Source organism: Centruroides vittatus, unplaced genomic scaffold, assembly GCF_030686945.1.
Source record: "Centruroides vittatus isolate TY-2023 unplaced genomic scaffold, ASM3068694v2 contig_82, whole genome shotgun sequence".
NCBI classification, from domain to species: Eukaryota; Metazoa; Arthropoda; class Arachnida; order Scorpiones; family Buthidae; genus Centruroides; species Centruroides vittatus.
This window is the reverse complement of record NW_027122533.1, coordinates 552,404-577,656: the sequence shown is the minus strand read 5'-3', so window position 1 is coordinate 577,656 and position 25,253 is coordinate 552,404. Positions and strand designations below refer to the sequence as shown.

The window sequence follows — 25,253 nt, the reverse complement described above, 5'->3', positions numbered from 1 at the left end:
TTCCATCCTTTCCATTTCTAATGCAATGGATGGCGAGTGGACTGTTTTAATGATTTTTGCCACATCCCATTTTACATTCACTGCTTTCGTTTGCGCCATGACTGCTAAAATGTTGTTGTGCCCTTTATTAACGTTGTATTTGTGTTCTCGTAGACGTATTACTAAGTTTCTTCTGGTTACATCCACATAATCCTTTGCTACTCCTAATTGTTGATTTTCAAATGGTATTTTATAAACTCCAACCTTCTCTTGCATTTTTACACTGTCTTATCATTCCTTAATAAGCTATAGATGGTATATAAAAGAGCACTCAACATTTTTCATAAGTACTCAATTCATTCATCACTGTTCCTATATGCTTATTGTATGTGAATTTGTTAATTGCATCTACTGTAGTATCTTTTTTGCCTTTATGTTGTCTGTAACTTTTGACCAGGCCTTCAATTGTGGCAGTTTTGTAGCCTAAATTTGTTACAATTCTTTTAATTCTACTAATCTCCTTAAGATGGTTTTGAACGTGATGCAATATAAAAACGCTCTTCTAATAAGTGTCTTAAATGCTGATAACTTGTATTTATATGGATCGTTGAACCAAGATGGGGAGCATGCGTGGGTTTTAAATACATCTCTGTTTGTACATTTCCTTGTTTAAATTTTATATCAATGTCCAAAAAATGGAGATAAGTATAGTTTTCTTGTTCTAGTTTTAGTTTTAACCAAAAAAAAAAAACCCTATACTCATCTCCATTTTTTGGACATTAATATAAAATTTAAACAAGGAAATGTACAAACAGAGATGTATTTAAAACCCACGCATGCTCCCCATCTTGGTTCAACGATCCATATAAATACAAGTTATCAGCATTTAAGACACTTATTAGAAGAGCGTTTTTATATTGCATCACGTTCAAAACCATCTTAAGGAGATTAGTAGAATTAAAAGAATTGTAACAAATTTAGGCTACAAAACTGCCACAATTGAAGGCCTGGTCAAAAGTTACAGACAACATAAAGGCAAAAAAGATACTACAGTAGATGCAATTAACAAATTCACATACAATAAGCATATAGGAACAGTGATGAATGAATTGAGTACTTATGAAAAATGTTGAGTGCTCTTTTATATACCATCTATAGCTTATTAAGGAATGATAAGACAGTGTAAAAATGCAAGAGAAGGTTGGAGTTTATAAAATACCATTTGAAAATCAACAATTAGGAGTAGCAAAGGATTATGTGGATGTAACCAGAAGAAACTTAGTAATACGTCTACAAGAACACAAATACAACGTTAATAAAGGGCACAACAACATTTTAGCAGTCATGGTGCAAATGGAAGGAGTCAATGTAAAATGGGATGCGGCAAAAATCATTAAAACAGTCTACTCGCCATCCATTGCATTAAAAATGGAAAAGATGGAAGTATCTAAAAGTAAAATGTAAAACCATTGCTTAAATGCCAAAGATGCTAATGTGCTTCCAACAGCATGGAAGTACATGATAGAAAAAAGCATGGAGATTAAAAACCCTTAAAGCTTTAGTAGTTATAATCAGCATTGTTTACTATGTTTATTTGACAGTAATTGTAAGCCTGAAGATGGCCTATAATAAGTAGGTTGAAAATGTTTGAGAAATAATTTTATTTATGCTCAGCAAAAAATTCAGGTGTGTTGATGTAATTGGTTGCAGTTGTTGAGTAAGAAGTGATAGGAAAATAGATACTTTCTCATTCAAGTTTTCATTTTTTTACATATTTGAATCTAAGGATGGGATATTCGATAAAGCAGCTTTCACTCTTAAATTCTGTAGCACCGCATTTATTTTTGAAGTTGCATGGAGTTTATACTTGGAACTAATTTGGTAAAAGTTTGCTAAGTCAAACTGTGCTAACTTGAGGCTGGTCATGTCATTGGTGACCATTATTGATGTAGACTATCCCCGATTGTGAGAAACTCCAGATGGAAAACAGCAGATCACATCACAGCAGACTTCAATCTGGGTGCCTATTGCCTTGTTCACAGGCAAACAATGCGGCACTTGTTGCATAAACTTAATTACAGGAGTCGTCACTCTACTCAGGTGCCACTGTTGATTGCACGACATCATCACTCGCACCTAGCATGAAACCAGGAACATTGTGACTGAACTATTGCAGTGTGTCATAGTTGTATGGTCCAACTTATCATGTTTCCAGATTCACAATGCAGGTGGACTGCTATACATACGGCATCAACAGCATTAAGTTTTGGTCCCATCCTGTCAGGTTGGAATCGTTCAGTGAGATGGTATCTTTGTAATGATGTGCAGAGCCCTCTTTTTGGGAAGTTTTAGGTTTCTTAGTGCATGTAAAGAGGTCAATAATCAGTGCACACTACCAGTATTCACTGCTGACCATCTGTAACCGTTCATCACTTTCATGTGTCCTGTAGACAGCATGTTTCAGCACAATAATGCTTTTTCACGTCAAGTTACCAGTACCCAGCAATGGCTGGAGAAGCATTCTTCTGACTTCCAGGCCATTCAGTGACAATAATTCCCATTTACAGGATATTTGGTTTGTAAGTTTCCACCATCATTAAAGTTTTTTTAAGAGTGTAATCAATAAAAAAAATATATTAAATATTAAATTTGAAAAATATAATTTTGATTTTTAAGAAATTATTTTCTGAAATATTAATAGAAAATGGATTAATTTTACTAGTAATATTCTCTCTATTTCAAGATATATTTAAAAGAATTTTCTGCTTGAAGAGACTTGATGGTTTTTCTTTTCTTTATGTAATTCCAATTTAGATCTATAAAGTAATTTTTAGAAGCTTTAAATGAATGATTTTTTTCCTCAATAAAACAAGAGCTTTATATTATACTTTATTTACAGGCTTACGTTGTAAAGTTTCTGACTTTTGTTTGATTTAAGCAGAAATTTCCTAGGATTTATTGTCTCTGAATTCAACTGAAATTCTGTCTCATTCATTTAAGTCAATTGTTTTATCATAGTGATGTTTGTTACTCGCACTCAAATTTTTACACTCCAATTTTATTAATTTTCTTTCCTTATAGATCTTTTATTATTCAAGTAAACTTTTTTCAAACAATAAGGAAAGTTTTTTCTTTCTAATTTATTTCTTTTTGTGATTTTGTCTAGTAGACTCTGCTTTTAAATAGCACTTTTGGTTACCATCCAAGTTCTGCAGCTGTTTTTAAAATAGCTAGATTTTTATATATACATATATATATTTACATATCCATAAAAAATAATGTACAAAATAAAAAAAAAAATAGATAGATATTTGTGCAAGTAAAATAAACTGCAGCAGTCTGTGTTAAAGTTATGCAAATTTTGTTCTGGCCATAATATTCTAATTTAGTTAATTCAGAAAGTTTTTAATTGCAGTTTATCATTAAAAAATTGATATATTTAACAATTAATATTTTGAATATTCTAAAGAATAAAGGTTTTTAAATCTTATCCTTCTGTTTTGTCTTTATCTATGAACATAACATAAGCAAATGTCATATTGCGAGCACACGAACTAGGATTTAATCTTGACAACGGTAGGATTGTCTGTTATGGTTCTCGGAGATTTTAAAATCCATTTAGTTTCCTTTCTGATGAATAGAGGATGGAGAAGCCACTTGCTTCTCTGATCTAGGCTACAAATAGGGACTTCCTTACACCCTTCCAACGTGCATTTGGAAAGGGTTATAAGGGTTTTTAATTATATCAAATTTGGAAATAAAACAAACAAAACTAGAAAAATTGAAAAGAAATTACCTGCAGACTAGCCTCAAAAATGATGACTAGAAGCTAAAATGGCAAAACTTATACAAATTAACTCTTCATTCTGTATGGTTTTGATTCAGTTTGATTTAATAATGAAAAGAAAATCTTGGTAAATGGCAGTTAATGTTCCTCATTAAAAATTAATTTTAAAGCTTTAAAATTATTGTTTTGAAAACAAACATACAAACTAAAATATATTTATTTTAGTTTTATTTAGATTGTAAATTGCAAACAAAATTAGAGTATGTTTTGTGAATCTCGGCCAGACTACTTCGATGTATGGAATGACGACAAATCTGTGCACGAAGCATGCGGCTTGTGCAAACTTAATGGGTTTGCAGGTTGCTGTCGGACTTCCACAAATGCTAGTCTTTTTAGGGTTAAGGCAGCTCTTGGCCAAGATTCCGAAATGCCCTCTATCATTACTCTTCTATACTCAGATATCATATGCAAATTTCATGTGCTACAGTTTTGTTTTACATTCCAGTCATTTGGCAATTCAACATTTTCTTTTCTTTATTTAATAATAATCGTGTTTGTATTTTGGTGTTTAAGTAAATTTATTTATAAATAAGTGTTGAAATAAATTTAAGTTGAAGAACTGAAGAAATTAATAACAAAACAAAGTTTTATTACTAAATATTTTCCAATATTTTGTCCATCTTTGGAGATAAAAATATTCTAAACAGTGAATATATTCACAAAAACTGAACATTGCACCATAAACAATTTATATAATGATCCATAAACATTTTGCCATCTTACTTAATTGATTATCATGTTTATTATTTTTAGTTATGTTATTTATTAATTGAAATGTCATAATAATTTTTGCCAATTATATTTACCATTAAAGTTTTTATTCAACCATATTTAATACAAATTTATATTTACCAAATAATGTAATTGTCACTCCGAATATTTATTTTCATTTCTAAATACTCTTCATTTATTAAATGTTTTTTTTTTTAATTGTATCTATCTGGTTTTGATAAATAAATACAAATTTTATTAATTCCAAAGTAATGTTTAAACTCTGAAGTTCTTTATCGCACCTTGTTGTCATGGTTATCAATATTCTCTTCTTTATCTGTTTACAAAGGATTTTATTAAAGATAATTGTTACATTATCAAACAGATATAAATTATTCAGGATTTTTAATGTTTTAAATGTTATATTTGTTTATTTTGGTCCAAATCCAACGACTTTATTGACGGCACAAATGTGTTTGTGGTTTTTCTAATATAACAGTTTTGTTTTTATAAATAATTTGAAGGTAATCTAAATCTTAAAAACACACACTAAATTTTACAATGCTTCAATAATTAATTAATTTCTAACAATATGATATTAGTAGTATTATTCAGCTAAATTTAAATATGTAAATTTTAATATTTACGTGCCTATTTACAGTTCTGCAATCGATACTGTCACAAGTCAGAAGGTCGCAATCAAAAAGCTCGCCAGACCGTTCCAGTCGGCAATTCACGCAAAGAGAACTTACAGAGAACTGAGGTTATTGAAACACATGAATCATGAAAATGTAAGTAAATTTGCTGGTAATGAAAGTTAGTTTTTAAATAATATATAATAATATGATGATGAATCATTATATTATTTAAACGTGGCAGTTAAAATCACATATGAAACATTTAGTTTAGTTCATCAGTAATGTTTATTTCTTACTTTTTCTGACTTACTAAATTATCTAATTTATTTTCTTAAAGATTAAATTTTAAAGTTTTTAGATTATAACAACTTTAGATCAGACACTTTCTACATACATAAAGATTATATTTATCAATTTAAGCTGTTGTTCACATATAATACTTAAAAATAAAATTATTACCATAACTGATTTAAGTTTAAATAGTAAGGAAACAAGCTACATGATTGCAAATTCTGTTGCAAGCTAAAAGTACTAATTACTATGCAAGTCTAAATCCTGTGTTGATTTTTTTCTTACAATATTCAAAATTTTGAATGCAGTTTTTATTTTTATCATTTAAATTCTTCATAAGACACTATAATCTTCATCTTGGATTATTTTAAATCTTTATTATTTGACAGGTTATTGGATTATTGAATGTATTCACTCCTTCAACAAATATTGAAGATTTCCAAGATGTGTATGTATTTATTTAAGAAATTAATCATATTTATAAGTATTACTCATCAGTTTCTCCAATAATATTAGTAAATATATATAAAAGAATACTTCAATAATTTTTTATTTGAGACGCAATATATTTTGTTATGTAAAATAAAAAATCAAATAAAGAAAATAGTTTTTCATTTCTAACATTAGTCATATTATTTGAGAATATGCTGATAAGATAACTATAATTTAAAGTAAATAGATATTAATTTATTAATCAGACATGCATACTTTATGAATCTAGAGAGACATTTCTTGTGCATGTGAATGTGATTGGTAAAGTTAATACAGTGTAATTTATTAATTTATAATGTATGTTATGAAATTTGATGATTGTTCTTTTACATTTAGAAACTGCATCACAAATACTTTTATGAAAATTTCTTAATGCTAGGGATTATTTAATTTTTAAAATGTGTGTAAACACAGTAATAGCACAAAGAAATGTTTTTTTCTTTCTAATGAATTATTTAATATTTTCAGCTTTTGTAAAATTCTTTTATTGTCTCTTCTAATAAAGTTTGACTTCTAATTATTTTTAAGTTTTCCTATTGTATAATTTAAAGTATTAAAGTGCACTAAATTGAAGACTATAAATGATATTGTGAATTAACTGAAATTTATGAGGGAGAGTGAAAAGAAATCCTTAAAAGTGCACTAAAAGTTTGAAACATTGTACAATTATCCTATAAGTTGGCAACAGTAATACTCGGTTTGAAGAGTGGCCAACGGGTTGCACTGCAAAGCCCAAATGCTAGATGATGATTTGGCTGTGGTAATGATTTCAGGTCTGCTTGCAACATGCTCCAAAGAAGAACAGCATTTTGTTGTTTGTTTTTGAGCATTGAAGGGATCAAGCCCATTGAAATCCCTCAAAGAATGAAAATTCAGTATGGATTCATGGATTGCTGCACATGTATCACTGTGGCAAGTGTACAAATGGAAGTTTCTAAATGGCATTAATTCTGTCACAGATTTTCCTTGGCCAGGTCAGGCATAGTGAGTAGTGACAAGAGGCCATTATAGAAGTTAAATCCACAGTGAAGGAAAGTCAGAACATAATGGCAAACGAAATAGCTGTCCATATGGATAGGAGTCATGGATTGGCACATCATATATCCACGATGTTCTGCAGTACAGAAAAGTTTCTGCAAAGTGGGTGCCCTGCTAACTGACTGCAGAACTGAAAGATCAACATGTTGATTCCCATGAGGAACTTTTATGGCACTTTGAATCCAAAGGCAACATCTTTGGACTACTTGGAAGCAAGTCTTTTGAGCTTGACAGAGATGAGTGGGTGGTGAATAAGTGGCTATGCTTACAACAAAAAGAATTTTTTTCTAAAGATATCCATGCACTTCCGACATGCTAGAATGCTTGTATTGCATACCATGGAGACTATATACAAAAATGATATTGAAGAAAAAAGTATACTTATAAGTTACAAGATAGAAAATATTTAAGGTTTCCATTTGATGCTCCCTCATATTTTCATAATGAAAACAATGCTAATAATGTCAAATACATAAAATCACTATTTATTACTTATAATCTAATGCTTTTCGAGACATTTATATAGTGTTTACGTTTCTAAACATATAATTTGTACTTAGTTATATTTAATTGATTTCTTTAAAAGAAAAAATGAATGTCAATATTCTGCACATTTGAACTTCTAACCTTACAGTTTAAAGTACATAGAATGTTCATATTCTCAGTTTAAAATTTGTACTTTTTCATATTTATTTAATAAATTTTGAATATAACCAGTCATTATCTAGAAAGATTGTGTTGGTATGACTTGCATAATATTGCATACATTTACCTTTCTATTTCAAAGATTTGTTTTTAGTAAGGTTAAATAAAATATATATGCACACCTGTGTGTAACTTCACTATTTTTTATTTGTTACACTAAATTACAGAAAAAATTTTTAATGTGGTGATTGCAGTTTTAAACATTTTATTTTTCACAATTGTTAAACTGTAAAATTTGTATTATTTCAAATTTAATACAAATTCTGCTTTAACTATTAAGTAAATGATCTTATCATAAATGGGGAGATTTTATTTAACCTATCCGATGTCGAAATTTTTTTCCGTTATGCCGCTCCATGTTGAATTTTTGTCGATGTTAAGCCTAATGAAAATTCCACGTTTTAGAAAAAATAATCATGGCTATTGTATCAGCCAAATTATTTTATTATTTTGCACAAACAAAATAGACATATTAATAAATGTAAAAACAAAAAAAAAAAGAATTATATTTTGGCAGTTAGTTTTAATATAAAAATTATGTTGATGAGTGTCAAAAATGTCCTGATGCAGAAACAAGATTCCTCTGATCCATCGGTCGAGGTCATTATGTTTCAACCCAAGATATGTTGGGAATACCAGGGAATAGGTTAAAAAAAATCAAATGTTTTCAGTCTATTTGATACACCATTATTGGAATATAGAACAGTTCAAAATAGAGCATGGAAACATTCTTGCTCTGGCTTCCATTTTGAAGTGTTTACAGTGTGATTACTTTTGAAATTACATCAAGAAAACAATTGAAACATTATTGCATAAATGTTTTATTATAGCTCCAACACACATCATCCACAGCAGTTCTATTTAACTGACAATGAAAATAATTATCAAAAGCAAATTTCATTACATTGTAATCAAAACTGATATATCATGTCTCTAATGGAGACTTACAGAAGTGATATTATGGTATTTATTATATACATTATTATTATTAAAAATGAGTAGGTATTGATTTTCACGTTCTTATTGTATGTTGTCATAATTTTAAAAGTATAAAGCAGTGATTTAGCCAAAGGATGCCTATATTTGTTTCTCAGTTATGTATGAGCATATGTTTGTTTTTACCTCAAATAATATAATATTGTAAAAAATTATTGGAATTAAGTTATGAACAGTGAATACTAGAAAATTAGATTTCTACAGAATAATTTAATTAGATTAAACACTTAGATAATATTTTCACTTTGCATATCTTCAAATCCTGCTTTATTAGATATAACTTTTAAACTTTCCCTGGTACTTCTGAGTCTTTTAATCCATCTTTAGTGTTCCTTTTAGATGATTCTACCCTCTAATTCTCAATGTGGATTGTTTTGATTTAAGAATTCTAATTTTCAAACTAGTTTGGTCAAATTTTAATCTAAAGTGTTGTTCTTGGATGTACCCTCTGACATAATCATTTCATATTAAATCAAAAATTCTCTGATAGAGCAGGATTTTGAAGGATTTAGAGATTGGAAATTTCTTTATGATAAATTTTTATGTATCACACTTAATTTTTTGTATTTACCAGTGAATTTTCTTTAAAAGTAATAGTTTTGCTTACAAATAATTAAAATTTATTTTTCCAGTTATTTAGTTACTCATTTAATGGGAGCAGACTTAAACAACATTATCAGAACTCAGAGATTAAGTGACGATCATGTTCAGTTTTTAGTTTATCAAATTTTACGTGGTCTTAAGGTAATATACTTCTTAAAAATTTGTTTTAAAAAGCGCATGAATAAAAAAAGTTTATATAGTTTTATTATGTCAAAATGTAACAGTAGGTGTAAGTTTTATCTTTATTTTAGAAATAATTGTTAAAAACTGCTTCATTGGAGTAGTATAAAATTCCCTAATATTTCAGTTTATAAAACAGGTTTGGAGAACTTACCACCTGATATATATTACTAACATGCCTCAGTACAAAACAGTCAAAGAATGCTACCTTTGACCGCAAATATTTTTAGACAACCAAGAACGGACAAATTCAATCTACAGTGTCATATCTAAAGGCAATGAACTTGTATACAGAACTCTAGGACATAAAACAGAACAACTATGACACAGTAAAAGACTCAACAGGGCATACAGCAACATAACTGGCTAGACCTGGCACTTTTTGGCTTACCTAGGCTCTTGTCCCACAAAACCTCAAATCTAACCAACCATCAGGTTTGGAGAACATGTAGAAAAACAAAATTTAGTTGATCTAATGGAGTTATGTGTAGAGAGCTTGATCGTTATTGTTACAATTGCTTATTTAACAAGGGTGGAGAACATTAAAATATGCAAATCAATAGAATGAAAAACCCATATACTAATTTACATAATTTTTCAGCATTTTAAATACTAATCTGGTAGGAGGTACAGTTAGGCTATCATCCCTTGTTAAATTTACTTTTACTTTCCTGGCTGTTATAAAACAGAGGGAAAGTATGGTGATCAGTCAAAGAATGAACCCTGAAATTTTTACATTTTTAGACTCAGGACCTTGAAATGTCGAGAAATGTAGAAAAAATTCAGGGCTATTTCTATATATATATGGATGTTAAGTGTGTGTTTGGGGAACGTGATTTTGTTCATTCCTGTGCTTTTTGTCAAAAATTTCTGAAATTTTGCAGGGAGGTTTGTTTATTAGGGGGATTGATGCTATTAAATTTTGGTGATTAAAGGCCGAGGTGGTGGTGAGAAATGGGGGTTGTGTGTATCTCCAGTATGGTGAGTCTTAATAACAATTTTATTTGTTACTAGCATTTACAATTTTTTATAAAACCCATCCCTATTGTCAAAGCTTTTTAATAAAATATGATAGCAGATAGTGCCACCTGAAAGTTGAGCAGCTCATTGCTGGTTTATTTATTTAGCTACAAAGTTCTTATGAAGTGTTAGTTATTAATAGATAAATTTCTGAATACATAAGGATTGAGTGTATTATTGCTATTTTTTAACTCTGCTTAATAGAATGACAATGGAATTTGCATAATGCAGAAATAATTGTAAATATTAATGATAGCAGAGGTAAACAATAAAACCAAGTGAAAAATCAACATGACAGAGTAACAACATAACTTAATACTTTCCTTAGTACACTTGTACTTTGAAATTAATTTATTCCAGGAGGTCATTTGGAGACTGAATTAAATTATTTTTTTATTAGAAATAATGGAAAGCAAATTATTTTCAGACTCTAAATAATATTCATTTTGATAAACTTGAAACAACAAATATGCATAATTTAAGGTAAAAATAACACAATTAAATGCCTTAATAATAAATTAAAACAATAAATAAATAAATAAAATACATAAATACTATATAATAAAATAAAAATTGCATTATTGGTTACAGACCATCAACTTTGGCATCATAAATATGGAAGCTAGATATGCCACATGCATACCTCTTTCATGCTTTGCAATAAGTTACCTTTTCATCTCAATTATCTTTATTACAAACATTCTCTTAGAATTCATTGCTTCCACACATTTTTATTGAATGGCATGGTTAATAAGTAAAGATTTAATTGTGTAGAACTGAAAGTTTTTGCATATTTTTAATAGCTGTCATTAGTCAACATAGATGCATTATTAAATTATAGTTTTAATGAAATTTAACACATTATTAATATGAGATTGTATTCTTTATTTAGAAGCTTAATTTAAACCTTTAACTTCAACTTGATTTTATTCAAATAAAATGTGAAGTGTGTTCAGGAAAAAATATATTGAGCTTATTATGCTTTGAGTTTTGGAAAGGATGTAACACCATCCAAACAGGAAAAGGTTTGTAATATGTTAGGAGAAGGTGCTTCTAAACTTTGAACGTACTAAATTTGGTTTAAAAAGTTTTGTTCAGGATATTTTGAACTAAAGGATACAAAACATAGATGATCAAAAGCTGCTGATGAAGAAAAATTACAGGAAGAAATTGCTAAAAATTAATTAATAACATAGTATCTATAACTAAACTCACCAAAAAGAAAGCAAAAAAAAGAAATAAAAACACAAATATAATGCAAGAGCAAGAGACAGATTGGGTGCACAACAGATCACATTTTACATTTTGAGTGCATTTTTTTGCTGTGCACATAGTTTGAACTCTGAAGCATTCAAAGTTAAAGCTGTTGCTCAAAAGTATGAGCTACCACTGTATTTAATATAATAAGAATGACTTGTTGAAGCAGTAAATTATGCTCCATTTAACTTGAGAGAGCCATGGGTAATAACAAACTTTAATTAGTTGTAAGAAACTACATTTTATAATGTATGAACGTTACAAGGCAGAGTAATTGCAAATTAAACTTACAAAAGATCAAATAACACTTGATGATGATCAAGCAGTAAATGTACTTTCTTTCTTTCACAGAACTAGAGCAGTTCCATCTCTCTAGAATTAGCAATTATCTAATCCTTTTCTATAAATTTACAATTTTTCTGTCAAAGAAAACATTTACAGATATTACATAATTATTCCCAAATATCAATTATAAATATTAATTGAAATATTTTAATAGATCAATGTTTGAATCACTCAGACAAAAATATGTAGGGTCAATGTGGGTAAATATGAGACACTTTTCAAAACTTTTGTAACAGCATTTGTTAGGATCAGTATTTTACAAAGAGAAATACATGACAAGGTCTACAGATGGTGTTAAAATCTAATGGAGTATTCATTTTTTCTGTATGTATGAGAAACATTGAGCAAAAAATTTTCTTTCCTGTCTCATATTTTTACCTTCAAAAGTTAAAATATGAGAGACTGGGAGGTGAAAAAAGAGACACCCATTATATCACCATAAGGAATTACCTATGCCAACAGAGAGATTAATAATCAGGTACTACAGGTTAAATGCTAGACATTTTTTTTATAAAACATTGCTCCATGATATTTAGTTCCCAAGATATATAACTTTTAAAAATGATTTTTTGTACAGCTTATTTTCTTGACATTTTCACATGAAATTTTTTAATTGAAGTAAGTAGATAAGATTAAATATTCATCATTGAAAATTACTCTGTACTTGTGTACAATATAAAAAGTGTAAAATAAAACAAAATTTTGAAGACAGACCTAAGTGATTTTATTAACCTTTTTGAACAAGGTATATTATGATACCAACTATTTTATATTACTAATAGTGAATACATATGATATAAGCCTAAATTAAATGTTTAAAGAATAAAAAGATAACTAAACTGGGTTAATAATTTAATAGACTATAGGAAAGGAAGGAAAAGAAAAAATACAGTATAATGCAAATTAGTAAATACACTTCACAAATATTTCGGATGCACTGAGTCCTCCTTTAGCAGAAGACAAACTACTTTCCTTTCTCTTCTCCTATAATGAATTATTAATAGTAAACACACAAAGCTTTATTCAATGGTCTGTTAAAAATAATTGCCTATTAAAAGAGATGTTAACATAGATAAAGTAATAAGCCTATCTGTAATTAAAGAAAATTTTCATAATTAGCCTAGTCTAAATAAAATAGGCCTACACCAAAATAAAACGTTTTAGGAACAACTGATTATTTAATTAGCATGGAATAAAAATAATGAAGAAAATAAAACTATAGCCCTGCTGTTTTCTGTGTTAAGGTTAAATTAGGTGTAGACCTATTACATTTCAAAAATATTAACAGGCTGAACTGAAATAAAAAAGTTTTATGGAAATTAATGATTGGTATTTAAAATCTGGTGTGTCATTTTTTGCCTAATGTGTGTGTCATTGTGAAATGCACAAAACTCGGACAAAAGATGATATATGCAATAAAAACAACTAGTAGCTGAAAGCTGCATTTATATACTACATACAAATTTCTAATTAAATATCCAGACATATACAGAGCAAAAGTTAGTTGAACTGACAGAAAAGTTTTTGCATCTATTTTTGTAGTGTTTCTTAAAAGATAAAATGACTCAATGAAACCATAGTCATTTTTATCCAGAAAAGTTATATGTTAAAATGCACTAAATAAACTTAATATTGTATTAGTACAGGACAAATTAGACATATATTAAGTCAAATTTCACAATTGTCTCATATTTTCCAAGTTTTCAGAATGCCTCATACTTACATTGACCCTAGAAGCAGTTTTTAAAAATATGTTTTATTGTTCTAATTTCATTTTATAATTAGTTATTTTATTCATTCTTCTAGTACATTCATTCAGCTGCAATAATACATAGGGTAAGTAGTTTAGAATATTTTATTAAAACATATCTCAAGAAAACTTTGCATAAATTTTTAATAATTTAAAAATTTTTTAAGGATTTAAAGCCAAGTAATATAGCTGTAAATGAAGACTGTGAATTGAAGGTAACAAATTATTTCATACTTTTAAAATTATATAAACATTTTTTAAGCTGTCATGTCATGTTATTTTAGAATACTGTATTTATAACTGAAAGCTAAAGTGTTTTTAATGAAAATGAAATGTTAGTAATGCAATATATGGTGTGTTCCTCTTCAATGTTTCTAGTTTTGTGGATTAATTTCATTAAGAGAAACATGAGTATAATACTGTAGACATTGATAATAGAAAGTGCATATGAAAAAGTTAGTTACTGCATTAAATCATTAATTTCCACATACACTACAGACATGACAAGTATGTTAGGATGCATCACATATCCATATGTAGCCAGCATGTTAGGAGTTACTGTTAATGGCATTTACGATTTTTGTATATGGGCTCTTGTGTCTAGCATTTTGTTGGCTTGCAAAGATCATGTATAAGCTACAAAAATAAAAAAAATTCAGAGACATGCTGTTGGATGATTGGTCAGACCAAGAAATGGGACTCTAACAAAGTAGAATGTGTGACAGTGGAGATCCTGATCACCTTTGGCGGCAGTGGCCCTTTCGAGTGTGTTTGCATAAAACTTGGAATATTGACTGACATTTTCTGAAACATTTTATTCGTGTATCTGAAGAAATGGATTTTACAGAACAGTTCAAAACTATGGATGTTGAAGAGAACACACTGTATTTATATCAGAAAAATGTATAGTTAGTATGACAAGTACATAGACATTGCTTAATATTTTTGAAATCATGAATATATTAATGATAAAGCTAATAGTATTAATAAATTCCAAGAGCTTTTTGCAGACTATAGTTGGACAATATTGGTCCGAAATAATTAAACTATGAGCGAACTAATTTAAGATGAGAAATATACTCTTTGGAATTTGAATAGATTGTTTAATAAACAGCTAGGTTGATTACAGAAATGGGACCAACTAGCCAGGGGCCTAAGACTAATATTGTGGTTTCCCAATTTGTGGCTTAAATCTCTTTTGACAAGCAAATAGCATCCATGGCTTGAAAGACTCTATTCAATTTAAAGTTGCTCTTCTTCACTACTATGAAATTTTTAACCAATTGGCACTTTTGTGATGTTGATAGAAAAATTGGCAAAAATACAAACATAAATTTAGTAAAATTAGTAGAAATATGTTAAAAAAGAGAAAACAGTTTTAATAGATTTAATTAAGACTCACCCAGCAATAGAGGGAAAAGGGATGATAACTAATTTGATAAATAGGAAAAAATATGTGGCAGAAAACTATTAAAAAATCTTTTTTCCCAAGAACAGCTGGAAGTCTAGAGCAATCAAAAGTTTGTGATTAATTGATATTTCATAAAAAATTAAATATTTCTATATAAAAAATATGTTTTATATATATAATTTATTTTTCACATCCTTTTATTATCTATGATGATAGTTACCAATTGGATATTAGAAGTGAACCTAGCTTACTAAAATGCCAGAATGCATGTTGTGTATTATGCAAAATATATGTAAATTTACATTTTTAAATTAGCTGCTATGAAATTCAATGCCAGAATAAATTTCATGCAGATTTATCCAATTCCTTAATACTCTTTTTTTTGAATTCTTATGTTGTTTTTTGCTCTTGTCAATTTAATTTCTCACCAATAACCAAAGCATGCAAAACATTCACATTTAAATTAAATTGAATAAAAAGAAACTTTAGAAAGTAAAATTATTGTTTTGGTCTGCTGTCTAAATTGCACATTAGACTATTTGCACCTCCATTTACATTCGCATCTTGCAGAGTCTAACCCCTAGTCTTTTATTAATGGTTTTTGACCCATGATTTGACTGCTTCTAGTCAAAAACTCATTACTGAAATAAATTGTTTAAGCCTTTTAAGTGCAAATTTAATAAAATAGAATATTTTAAACCTAAAACAAACCAAAAAAAGAAAAAACTTGATGTTAAAGTTAGTTTACAGCTTTCTTTCTAGGAAGATATATTTAAAAATTGCATACATTTTCATTGTTTTTCTTATCCTTTTCATTAAGAAATTCTCTGTTTAAAAATTGAAAATTATTTCATTAGAAGAAATGAAAATGATAAATTAATTTTATTTAAATGAATGACTTGCAGAAAATGTTTGTTTGTTTTACAAAGTGTTTATAATTTGTTATATTTGTATTATCAGTAGCTTTATGATGTTGCTTTGTATATTTTGTATACAGATATTAGATTTTGGTTTAGCAAGACATGCAGAGATTGAAATGACTGGTTATGTAGCAACAAGGTGGTACAGAGCTCCGGAAATTATGTTAAATTGGCAACACTATAATCATACAGGTAGATATTTTTTTCTGTTGTACTTAAGAAATAACATCTTTTAATTAAAATTAATTTTGGTTTAGAAATTTCTAAATAGTAATAAATAATTACTATTATTGAAGCCATTATTTTTGTTATTTTAAACTTACTTTTTGAATAATAATCTGAATGTTGTTGTTTCAGAGGAGATGCTAATGACATTATTTTAATATCCTTGATTAATTGTGGCTTAGTGACTTGTAAGAAAGCATTCTTTTCTTAATGTCTGAAATATTGTGAGATATTCGAGTCTTAATTTTACATGGATAATTTGTCAATCTAAAAAAGTAGATGGCAAGGTGGTCGAGCGGTTATGATGGCAGCCCACCTTCCAAGGGATCCAGGATCAAATCCAGTTGGGTCAAAAAAAATTCCAGGAATTTTACAGTGTGTTGTCTGTCCGGATACATTTGGCCCATCCCTCACTGCCCAGTCATTTTATTGTGGGCCTGGACTTGCTATAAAATGCTCTTAGTGCCCACAGGGTGAAAAGATTTAAGAGAAATCCAAATCAGCAATCCTGTTTCTATTTCATATTGACTAAATCCCATTGCAAATATATTTATATAATAAATTATATACAGTATTTAATTATTAATCAAAACATATTTGATTATTTCTATAAACAATTGCATGATTACAATGCAAATTGATATTTTTTTTTATTTGATTGACATTATCTTGATTCCACTTAAAAAAAATATAAAGTCACATTGAAACAGCTTCTAATAAATATGTTTCTATATTGTTTAGTGGACATTTGGTCTGTAGGATGTATAATGGCAGAGCTTCTAACTTCTAGAACACTATTTCCTGGAACTGATCGTATCCTTTATTCATTTTCTGTTGTTTAAATCTAGAATATTTTGCTAGAATTTAACTACATGGAATCTGTTGTCAAAGGAACAAATATCTGATTTCTTATCCCAATTTTTATGTAAATTTTTCCTTCTAACTCAGATTTATTTATATTTATTATATGGCTTTAATGTTTTTCTTCCCAAGATCTTTGTTTCTTTTTTCAGTGGATACATTATGTATATAGTTCATATGATTGGATATTTTTTTTCACTCATTTTTCTTTAATTATTATGAATTTATTTATAATTTTAGAAATATAGAATTTGTAAATTAATTACTAAAATTTTCGAATTTTTCCTTACCAATATTACACAATAAGACTATATTAATCTTGCATTTTGTGGCATTAGCCTTAATTTTTGCAGACATTGATCAGTTATTGCAGATAATGTCACTTGTTGGGACACCAGATGATTCTTTACTGGAAAAAATTATGAGTGAAGAGGTATAGATTTTATAAATGAAATTTTATATTTGAAATTAAAACCTTAATACTAACTTAATTAATCAGTGTATCCTAACATGCAAATGTTTTTGAATTTGAGTTGTTTATAATTGAAATTGAACAGATGATAATTTATTAATCATTTTCTCACAGATGCCATCCCAGGCTTATTCACAAACACATGAATTCATAAAAATGTTTATCATAAGATGTGTGTGGATGATTGTGATTGTGCGTCCTTTTTTTTTTTTATTTGGACAGTTGAGAGAAATATAAACTATTTAAAGTTTGTATCCAGATTGTCATGGTTAGTTACACATTAGAAAAGATGTACAAATATGTTTGTCAGCCAAACTGTATATAGTAATGTAAGTTGCTGTAATTGCTGAATATTTGTTCATATTTATAAAGTGGTATTCACTTTTTGTGTAATAAAACAAATGTACTTCAGTATTATAAATTTTTTCCATTACTTTACACAAAATGGTAAGCTATTATTTACAAGATATTGCTTCTAAAGTTTCTTGATAACTTTTCAGTAGTCAATTTAAAGTTTTTTGTATTTTAACTGCTGATTTAATATGTAGAGATATTACTTCTGTAAAAGTTCCAGTTACCAGATTGTCACAATGTAAATTGTCAGATAGCTCTACAAATACATCTGCAAATCTGATATTAGCTAGGAAAATTCATTTACGTTTACAATTCACTACATTAAGAAAATCTAAATGGGTGCTTCTATCAGCAGAAAATAAATTTTAACAATATGGCTTTGCCCATATAACAGGAAAAAATTAGGATGATGTATTAATAAAAATATTTTGTGCTAAACTCTTCCAAATATCTGAATTAAACCAAGTTAGTAACAATTATTACCACAATGTCAGCTGCAATATATTGGGTGTTTGAAAAGTTAATGTTCAGTGGAAGAGGTTTAAGTGAAGTTTCACATGTAATAATTCTGTTTCTCATATAACTCCCAAAGCCTGTGGGAATGAAATCTGGAGATAGTGGGTCAGATTTCATGGGATATTGTCCAGAAACCAGAACATCTATGAACAAAGAGTAATGTTGTCTGCCGTAAAGTGGAAATGAGGGAAGTATGACTTTTGGGATTCATATCCAATGCCATAGGTATTAATATAACTTTAATGTCATTACAAATTTCTCATTGCATGGTAACTTTTCAGACACCCTGTAGATTGATGTGAATGGAGTTCAACTATTTACTCATATTAATGTATACTTGAACGATGAAAAATTATTTACTCTATTAAAAATCTCTATTTACTTATTAAATATCTAGTTCATTATTGAAACAGATACAAATAAAATAAATTAAGACTGTTATATTATAAAAATTAATAATCTTAATATTTACTCAAACTTTAATTTGTGTGTGACATATAAAACTGACATTTTAAAGTGAGTGGTTCTTTTGCTGGTTTATTGGTTCTCTGATATAATAGAACTTTTATTATTACATTTTGAATTTATTTTTTTAGTATTTAAGTAAGAAAATTACATTTTATTGTAAAATTCTCACTTGGTATTGTTAAACTTCAGTCATAAAGTTACCTTTCAGATGTAAAATTAAAAACACACAGCTCGCGTGTTTTAGTAGAATTTACCAATGTAAAAAAGCATAGAATTTCTAGCTATTAATATTTTGGTAGTTCCTAGTTTTTTTTTTATTGCTAATAATGCTTTAAGTTTTCTCCAAGTAGCCAATTAACATTATAGAAGAAAGTAATGCATATTAACCTTAACAAAAATTAGATATTGATCAACTAATGAGAATCATGATATTATGTGGAACGCCAGATGACGAATTTTTAAATAAAATTACCAGCGAAGAGGTAGGTAAAAATATATAATAAACCCAGTTATTGTTTTGAAATGCTTTAGAGCAATATTAATTTAACATTTAATCTATTGTATTGGTAATAAGTTTACTTAATATTGCATTTCTAATACTTAAGTATGTTTTGGCTTATTAACACTTTTAAGAAATTATCAATGCTCATGCTTTTAAAACTTAATTTCATTTTGTTTTATGTTTAAAATAGTTTATTAAAATCACTACTAAATTATTAATACTTACTCCCTATTATAGATTTATTTATCCCTGAATATCAATGTGTATTTGTGTGTAACCATCTTTATTTCATTGTTTTCCTTGTACATAATCTGTTATTGAAACCTTGTAATTCCTCCAGCCCTATTTTACAAGAAATATTATATTTTTAATTGTGAAAGGATTGTCACCTGTGGACGTTTTAGACTGTTTTACATAATTTGGCACAGGCGTAGCCTTGAAAGAAAGGTGTCGTCTCTGCTGTGGAGAATAGTTGTTCCTGGTGATTGGACATGGCGAGTGGTGAAGATGATATTTTTAGTATCTGTTTGTGTGTTTTAATGTTGTTGAAACCATTAATTTAATCTTGAAGATATTCTATCAAAGCTTTTGAGACATGATACTACTTCAAGGAATGTGGGTTTATATACATACATACATGCTTCTTGTGGTGGTATCCTGCGGTATGCTACATACACTTAAGCTTAATTCATTTTACATTGCTTCATTGTAATGTAAAATTGAATTAATATAGATTATGTTATCAGTGGTGTGATTGTTCCACACACCTACTAGTCAACACTGTATCTCATAAGCACATTACTCTGCATGTAATATAGATCACAAGACAATCCTTTTTGTTTTTTAATATTAGACTAATTTCAATCAATTAATAAATATATAGGACTATCTAAAACTCTACCTGCTAAACTTAATACTTAATTACAACTGAATGGGAAGATTCACAAATTAGACATTGTTTAAATGAGTATTTGAATCTATTTTCAGTACAGTTTGTTGAAATATGTTTACTCTAGACAGGCTGATGATCCTTTATCCAAAATGCTCAGACCAGAAGTATTTTGGATTTTGGAATACAGTGGGTGATTGGTTAACGAACATAATCCTTTCCAAGACTTTGTTTGCTATCCGAATTGTTTGTTAACCGATTATCAATTTACCATAGGTTTTTATGGGAATTTGATTAATTCGTTCTGGAGACCCCCCCAAAAATAAAAAAATATATACTTTCTTACTACATTTATTTATATGTAATAATAAAAATACATATATACACAGTCTTGCATTTTTATTAGTCATGTTTTTTTGTTTGTGGGGTTAAAGAATCTGTCTAATGTCGATTGCTTTTCTCTCTTCTTCGGGATTTTCAGAAGTAATTAATAGCATTGTAATTGTAGAGATCCCCAAGCCTATTAACCTCAACCTGGTTTGTATGCCATTTTAAGACTGTTGATCTGACATCCCTCACTTCTTCAAAAGATCTTTAATTAATAGCAGATATCAGCATTAATCCTCTTTTTCAGAAGAAACATATTTCACCGAGTTTCTTGGTGTTCTTCATTCAAGAGTTCTTGGCATTCTTCTGTTGTCAGATCCGTTTAAGGTTCCATTATGAGCCCTTCAATGTTCTTTATTTCTCAGATGTGATTTTTGTTACTCCTTTAGCTGCTTGAGTCTTCTTGATTATACTGTATCTTTCTTAGATAAGATTGAACTGTGCCCTATTGTAGATTTGTTCAAGCCATACTGCCCAGCAACATCAGACATCTTCTGCCCACTCTCTACCTTTGCTATTATACTATCACCTTTTGAAAATAAAAAACTGATGCAAAACTTAACGAGTGCCTGCTCGACAGTCTCACAAATACTATAAAAGAATTGTTTGTCAGAAAAATAAAAGGCTGGAATTACAAGGGAGTATTTCAAAGTTTGAGGAATACTATCTCATCAATGTATATTGGATTGAGTGTCGATGTTGATGTCTCCCGCACTCTGAAAAGTTTCGAATTGTTACCTGAAAACAAGGGAAAATTAATTGGTATTTGCTATTTCCGTTGCTTCTTTTTATGTTTGTTTAGTGATGTGTTCGTTGTCTGATCATAAAAATCTTTCGTGAAAGTGATCGTTAACTGATCACCCACTGTATTTGTATATTTGCATCTATGTAATGGAACAATTCTAGGATGACTGATATTATTTCCTTATTCTTTTTATTGTGTTCCTTATTTAAGAATTTTTACTAAGTCTTGATGAAAAACACAATTTTTTCACCTCTGTTTGAGTACATTTTTTAGAACCTACTTACTGTGGGGAGTGAAAATGTCTAGGCAAATATCTTTTAAAAGTATGTTAAAATAATTTTAGATATATTTACATAGCAGTGTTAATTGATCTGTTGGAAAGAGTACTTAAATTTTGAATGTATTTTGGTAAATATAGGTTAAAAATTGGGATCTAACTACACCACAACTACAAGAATAAGAAAAATTCACATTTTTTTTTTGTATAAGCTTCATTGCAAAAATATAAGGCCACCCTCATTCTTTTTGGAATAATATTTTATTACACTTAAATAAAAAAATTAGTGACAGGAATAAATGTAGATATAAAAGAATTACTTATTTTACTTACAATCAAAAATAAAAAATTAAAATATAATTTTTTTATTCAAAAGATCAAAAGTATAGATATAGATAGAGATAAGGCCTGACTCAGAGGTATAGCCTTATAGGAAGAAAGGGGGAAGAGGTAGTGAGGGAAAGGAGAAGGTTTGAGATGAGAGGGAAGGAGAAAGATAAGAGAAGAGAGAGGGTCATGGGTGTCTGCCGGAGACCAATAATGATATAATAGTGATACAGAGAATCCTGCAAGGAATGGATATACATTTATATGGTAGAGAGGCGACTAATGTTAACATCAGGAGTGAAACAGAGAGATATGCCAAAAAGAGACCTTACAAAATGAGACAGCATCTAGAAGAGAATTAATATACAATAGGTGTGGCAGGATAATGCAAATAATAAGTGCTACAGACACAAGGAAAAAAAAAACCAGCATTGGGTAGCTGACAGAGGATTCTTGCATTGAAGAGAAACTGGATGGAGACATAGACCAGTCCTATAAGGCCGACCAACTGATGGTACAAGTGAGTATAACCATAGAACCTAGGTGGGGGTTGTAGGCAGGTAGTTTGCCAGATTTAGTTTGTTGATGTAGTTTTTAAAAGTATGAAAGATTTTACTGCCCTCCTTAAAAACAATTAGTTGACATGGCCAGTTGTGTCCTTTTTCTTCCACAATTTTTCGAAGAATGGCGATGTTGAATGTGTTTAGTGCATGTGAAAATAAGGTGGAAAGGGTCGTCTTCTTTCCTAATTGCATACTTTCACATAGTCTTCCACTTTTTTTCAGGAAGCGATGAAGGTAGCATTTGAAGTTACCGTGAGCTGTTAAAATCTGAGTGAGGGTGTGTATTGTATCCAGGTAATAATAGTGGCACCTTAGAGTGACATTGGGGAGGAACTTGTGGGTGATACGGCCAGTGCTGCTACCATCTCACTCTCTTTGCCACCAATCTGTAATAATAGTGAAGACTTCCTTGCTGATGAAGGAGATAGAAACAGGAGTGTAAGAACAACGATTGGCAACAATATTGGCTTTTTTAGCTATATTATCTGCCCTTTCATTATCAGGATTGTCGGAGTGTCCTTTGACCCAATGGAAGTTGATATGAACAGTGCCCTCCAGTGCATAAATTAATTCTAGGCTGTTATGAATGATGGGAAGTTTGTGATTACCTTTAGCGAGTTGGTGAAGGAAAATCCAGCTATCACAGAGGATATTCAAGTTTTTTCCCTTGAACAGATTGATATTGTTATGGATGTAAGAAAGTGCCTTCCAGATCACTAGGGATTCAGCCTGGTTGATTGAGCAATTTTTATTGAGTTTGTAGGCAGCCTCCCAGAATAGTTTTTTCGGGGGGTCCTCTAGGTGGATAGCTGCACCTATGCTACCCTAGTGATTGGAGCCATCTGTGTAGAAGCAAATCCCATTTGGTAATTCAGTGGGGTATAAGTTGAAGTTTGAACTGATGTTGCTGGCAGGGTGAGTAGTGAGTTGGCTGATGTTTAAGTCTATACCAAGCTTCATAACTTCATCTGCTAGGGGGAATCCGGCAGTTTGTGGTTGCTGATAGTCTTATGAATCAGGTCCGGGTTGGTGTTGGCCACAGTCATATTCCTGATGAGGTTTTTTTTATGTATTTGTACATTATCACAAGGTGAATAGGAGTGAGGCCTGCAATTACCAGTAGGGTGTCTGTTGGGGCAGTTTTATAGGATTGTGTGATAGCAATTGCTGCAGTCTGCTGTGCAGAGAGAAGTTTCTTGCAAATGTAGGCTTTATTCATGGCATATCCCCAAACCTCATAGCCATAGGTAAGGATGGGCTCTACGGCACTTTTTTGTAAATTATCTTGCTGTTCTTACTGTCAAGACCCCAGTAATTCCTGGCAATGCACCCAAGGCCTTGATTGGCTCTAACTGCCTTGCTGTAAGAATAGTAGATGTGGTCTTTTCAGGTAAGTTTTGGATCAAGTATCACTCCAAGGTACTTAGTATTGTTAACACTTTGAATCTTTTGCCCATTGATCTTGATGGAGGACTTTTTCCAAAGAGGGTTTGCCTTTGGGAATACCATGCTAGAGCATTTGTTGCAATTGATGATTAGGTAATTTTCTTCATTCCATTTGTGCACCTTATTGAGGTTATTCATATAGCACTGGAGAGTTTCATGATTTGTGTGAGACAGGAGGATGACTGTGTCATCAGCATACCCCTGTATATAGGGTTGCCACCGAGATTAGTGTAGTTGTTTAGATTTAGGATCCTGTTATAAAGGATATTCCAGAGGAGAGGTCCCAACTTAGAGCCCTGGGGACACCCTCTGGAAATGGTGGTCCTGTGAAGAATCTTTCCAGCTTCAATAGCAAGGGGCAGTCCTTTCTGTGAGGTAGCTTTTTGATAAGTTAAAGATGTTGATGGAGCAGTGGGCAGCTGCTAGAGTGGCCAGAATGGTCGGCCATCATGCGTGGTTGAATGCCTTTTTAAAATCGATGCTGACCATCATTGTGTGCTTGCGCATCATCTTTGCATTTTGGACGTAACTGACAACACACTCCAAGGCATGATGTGCACCTTTTCCTCTCATAAAACCAAATTGGTTGGCATTAAGAATGTTGTTTTTATTCAGGTGATGGAGAATCCTGTCTGCCATGAGGGCATCTAAGATTTTTCCGATCACTGAGAGGAGAGAAATGGGGCGGTAGTCAGATGGCTTTGTATGGGGGGAGTCCTTGTCTATTCGGATGAGCTTAACTGAGGTTTCTTTCCAGTTCTTAGGGAAGTATCCCTGGTCTAGGCATTTGTTGAACAGAACAAAGAAAGTTGTTGGAATGGCTGAGTAAGCCTGTTGAGCCATCCTCTAGTCCAGTGATTCTCAAAGTGGGGGTCGTGAAAAATATTTGGGGGGTCGCTGAAAAATTGATGCCAGATCAATTTTTTCAAATATTTTATAAATTTACTATGGATTCATGTTTAGAAATAATAGAAATAAAAAATATATAAAATAATTTTTACTTAAATAAATTGCACATATAAATAATAAAAATAATAT

General features: G+C 30.0%; 1 protein-coding gene across 2 annotated transcripts in view; it reads left to right on the top strand.

The window, feature by feature from the left end:
• LOC136982302 (mitogen-activated protein kinase 14-like) overlaps positions 1 to 25,253 on the top strand; it is a 48,598-nt gene that overhangs the window by 13,943 nt on the left and 9,402 nt on the right. The window contains exons 2-9 of one of the 2 annotated variants that reach the window (XM_067278779.1): positions 5,199 to 5,328; positions 5,856 to 5,914; positions 9,330 to 9,441; positions 13,909 to 13,938; positions 14,020 to 14,067; positions 16,261 to 16,375; positions 17,150 to 17,221; positions 17,623 to 17,702. In XM_067278779.1, coding sequence (XP_067134880.1) covers positions 5,199 to 5,328; positions 5,856 to 5,914; positions 9,330 to 9,441; positions 13,909 to 13,938; positions 14,020 to 14,067; positions 16,261 to 16,375; positions 17,150 to 17,221; positions 17,623 to 17,702 — 646 coding nt within the window. Of the gene's footprint in view, positions 1 to 5,198; positions 5,329 to 5,855; positions 5,915 to 9,329; positions 9,442 to 13,908; positions 13,939 to 14,019; positions 14,068 to 16,260; positions 16,376 to 17,149; positions 17,222 to 17,622; positions 17,703 to 19,481; positions 19,562 to 25,253 lie in introns of both variants that reach the window. The other variant, XM_067278778.1, reaches the window with a different exon arrangement.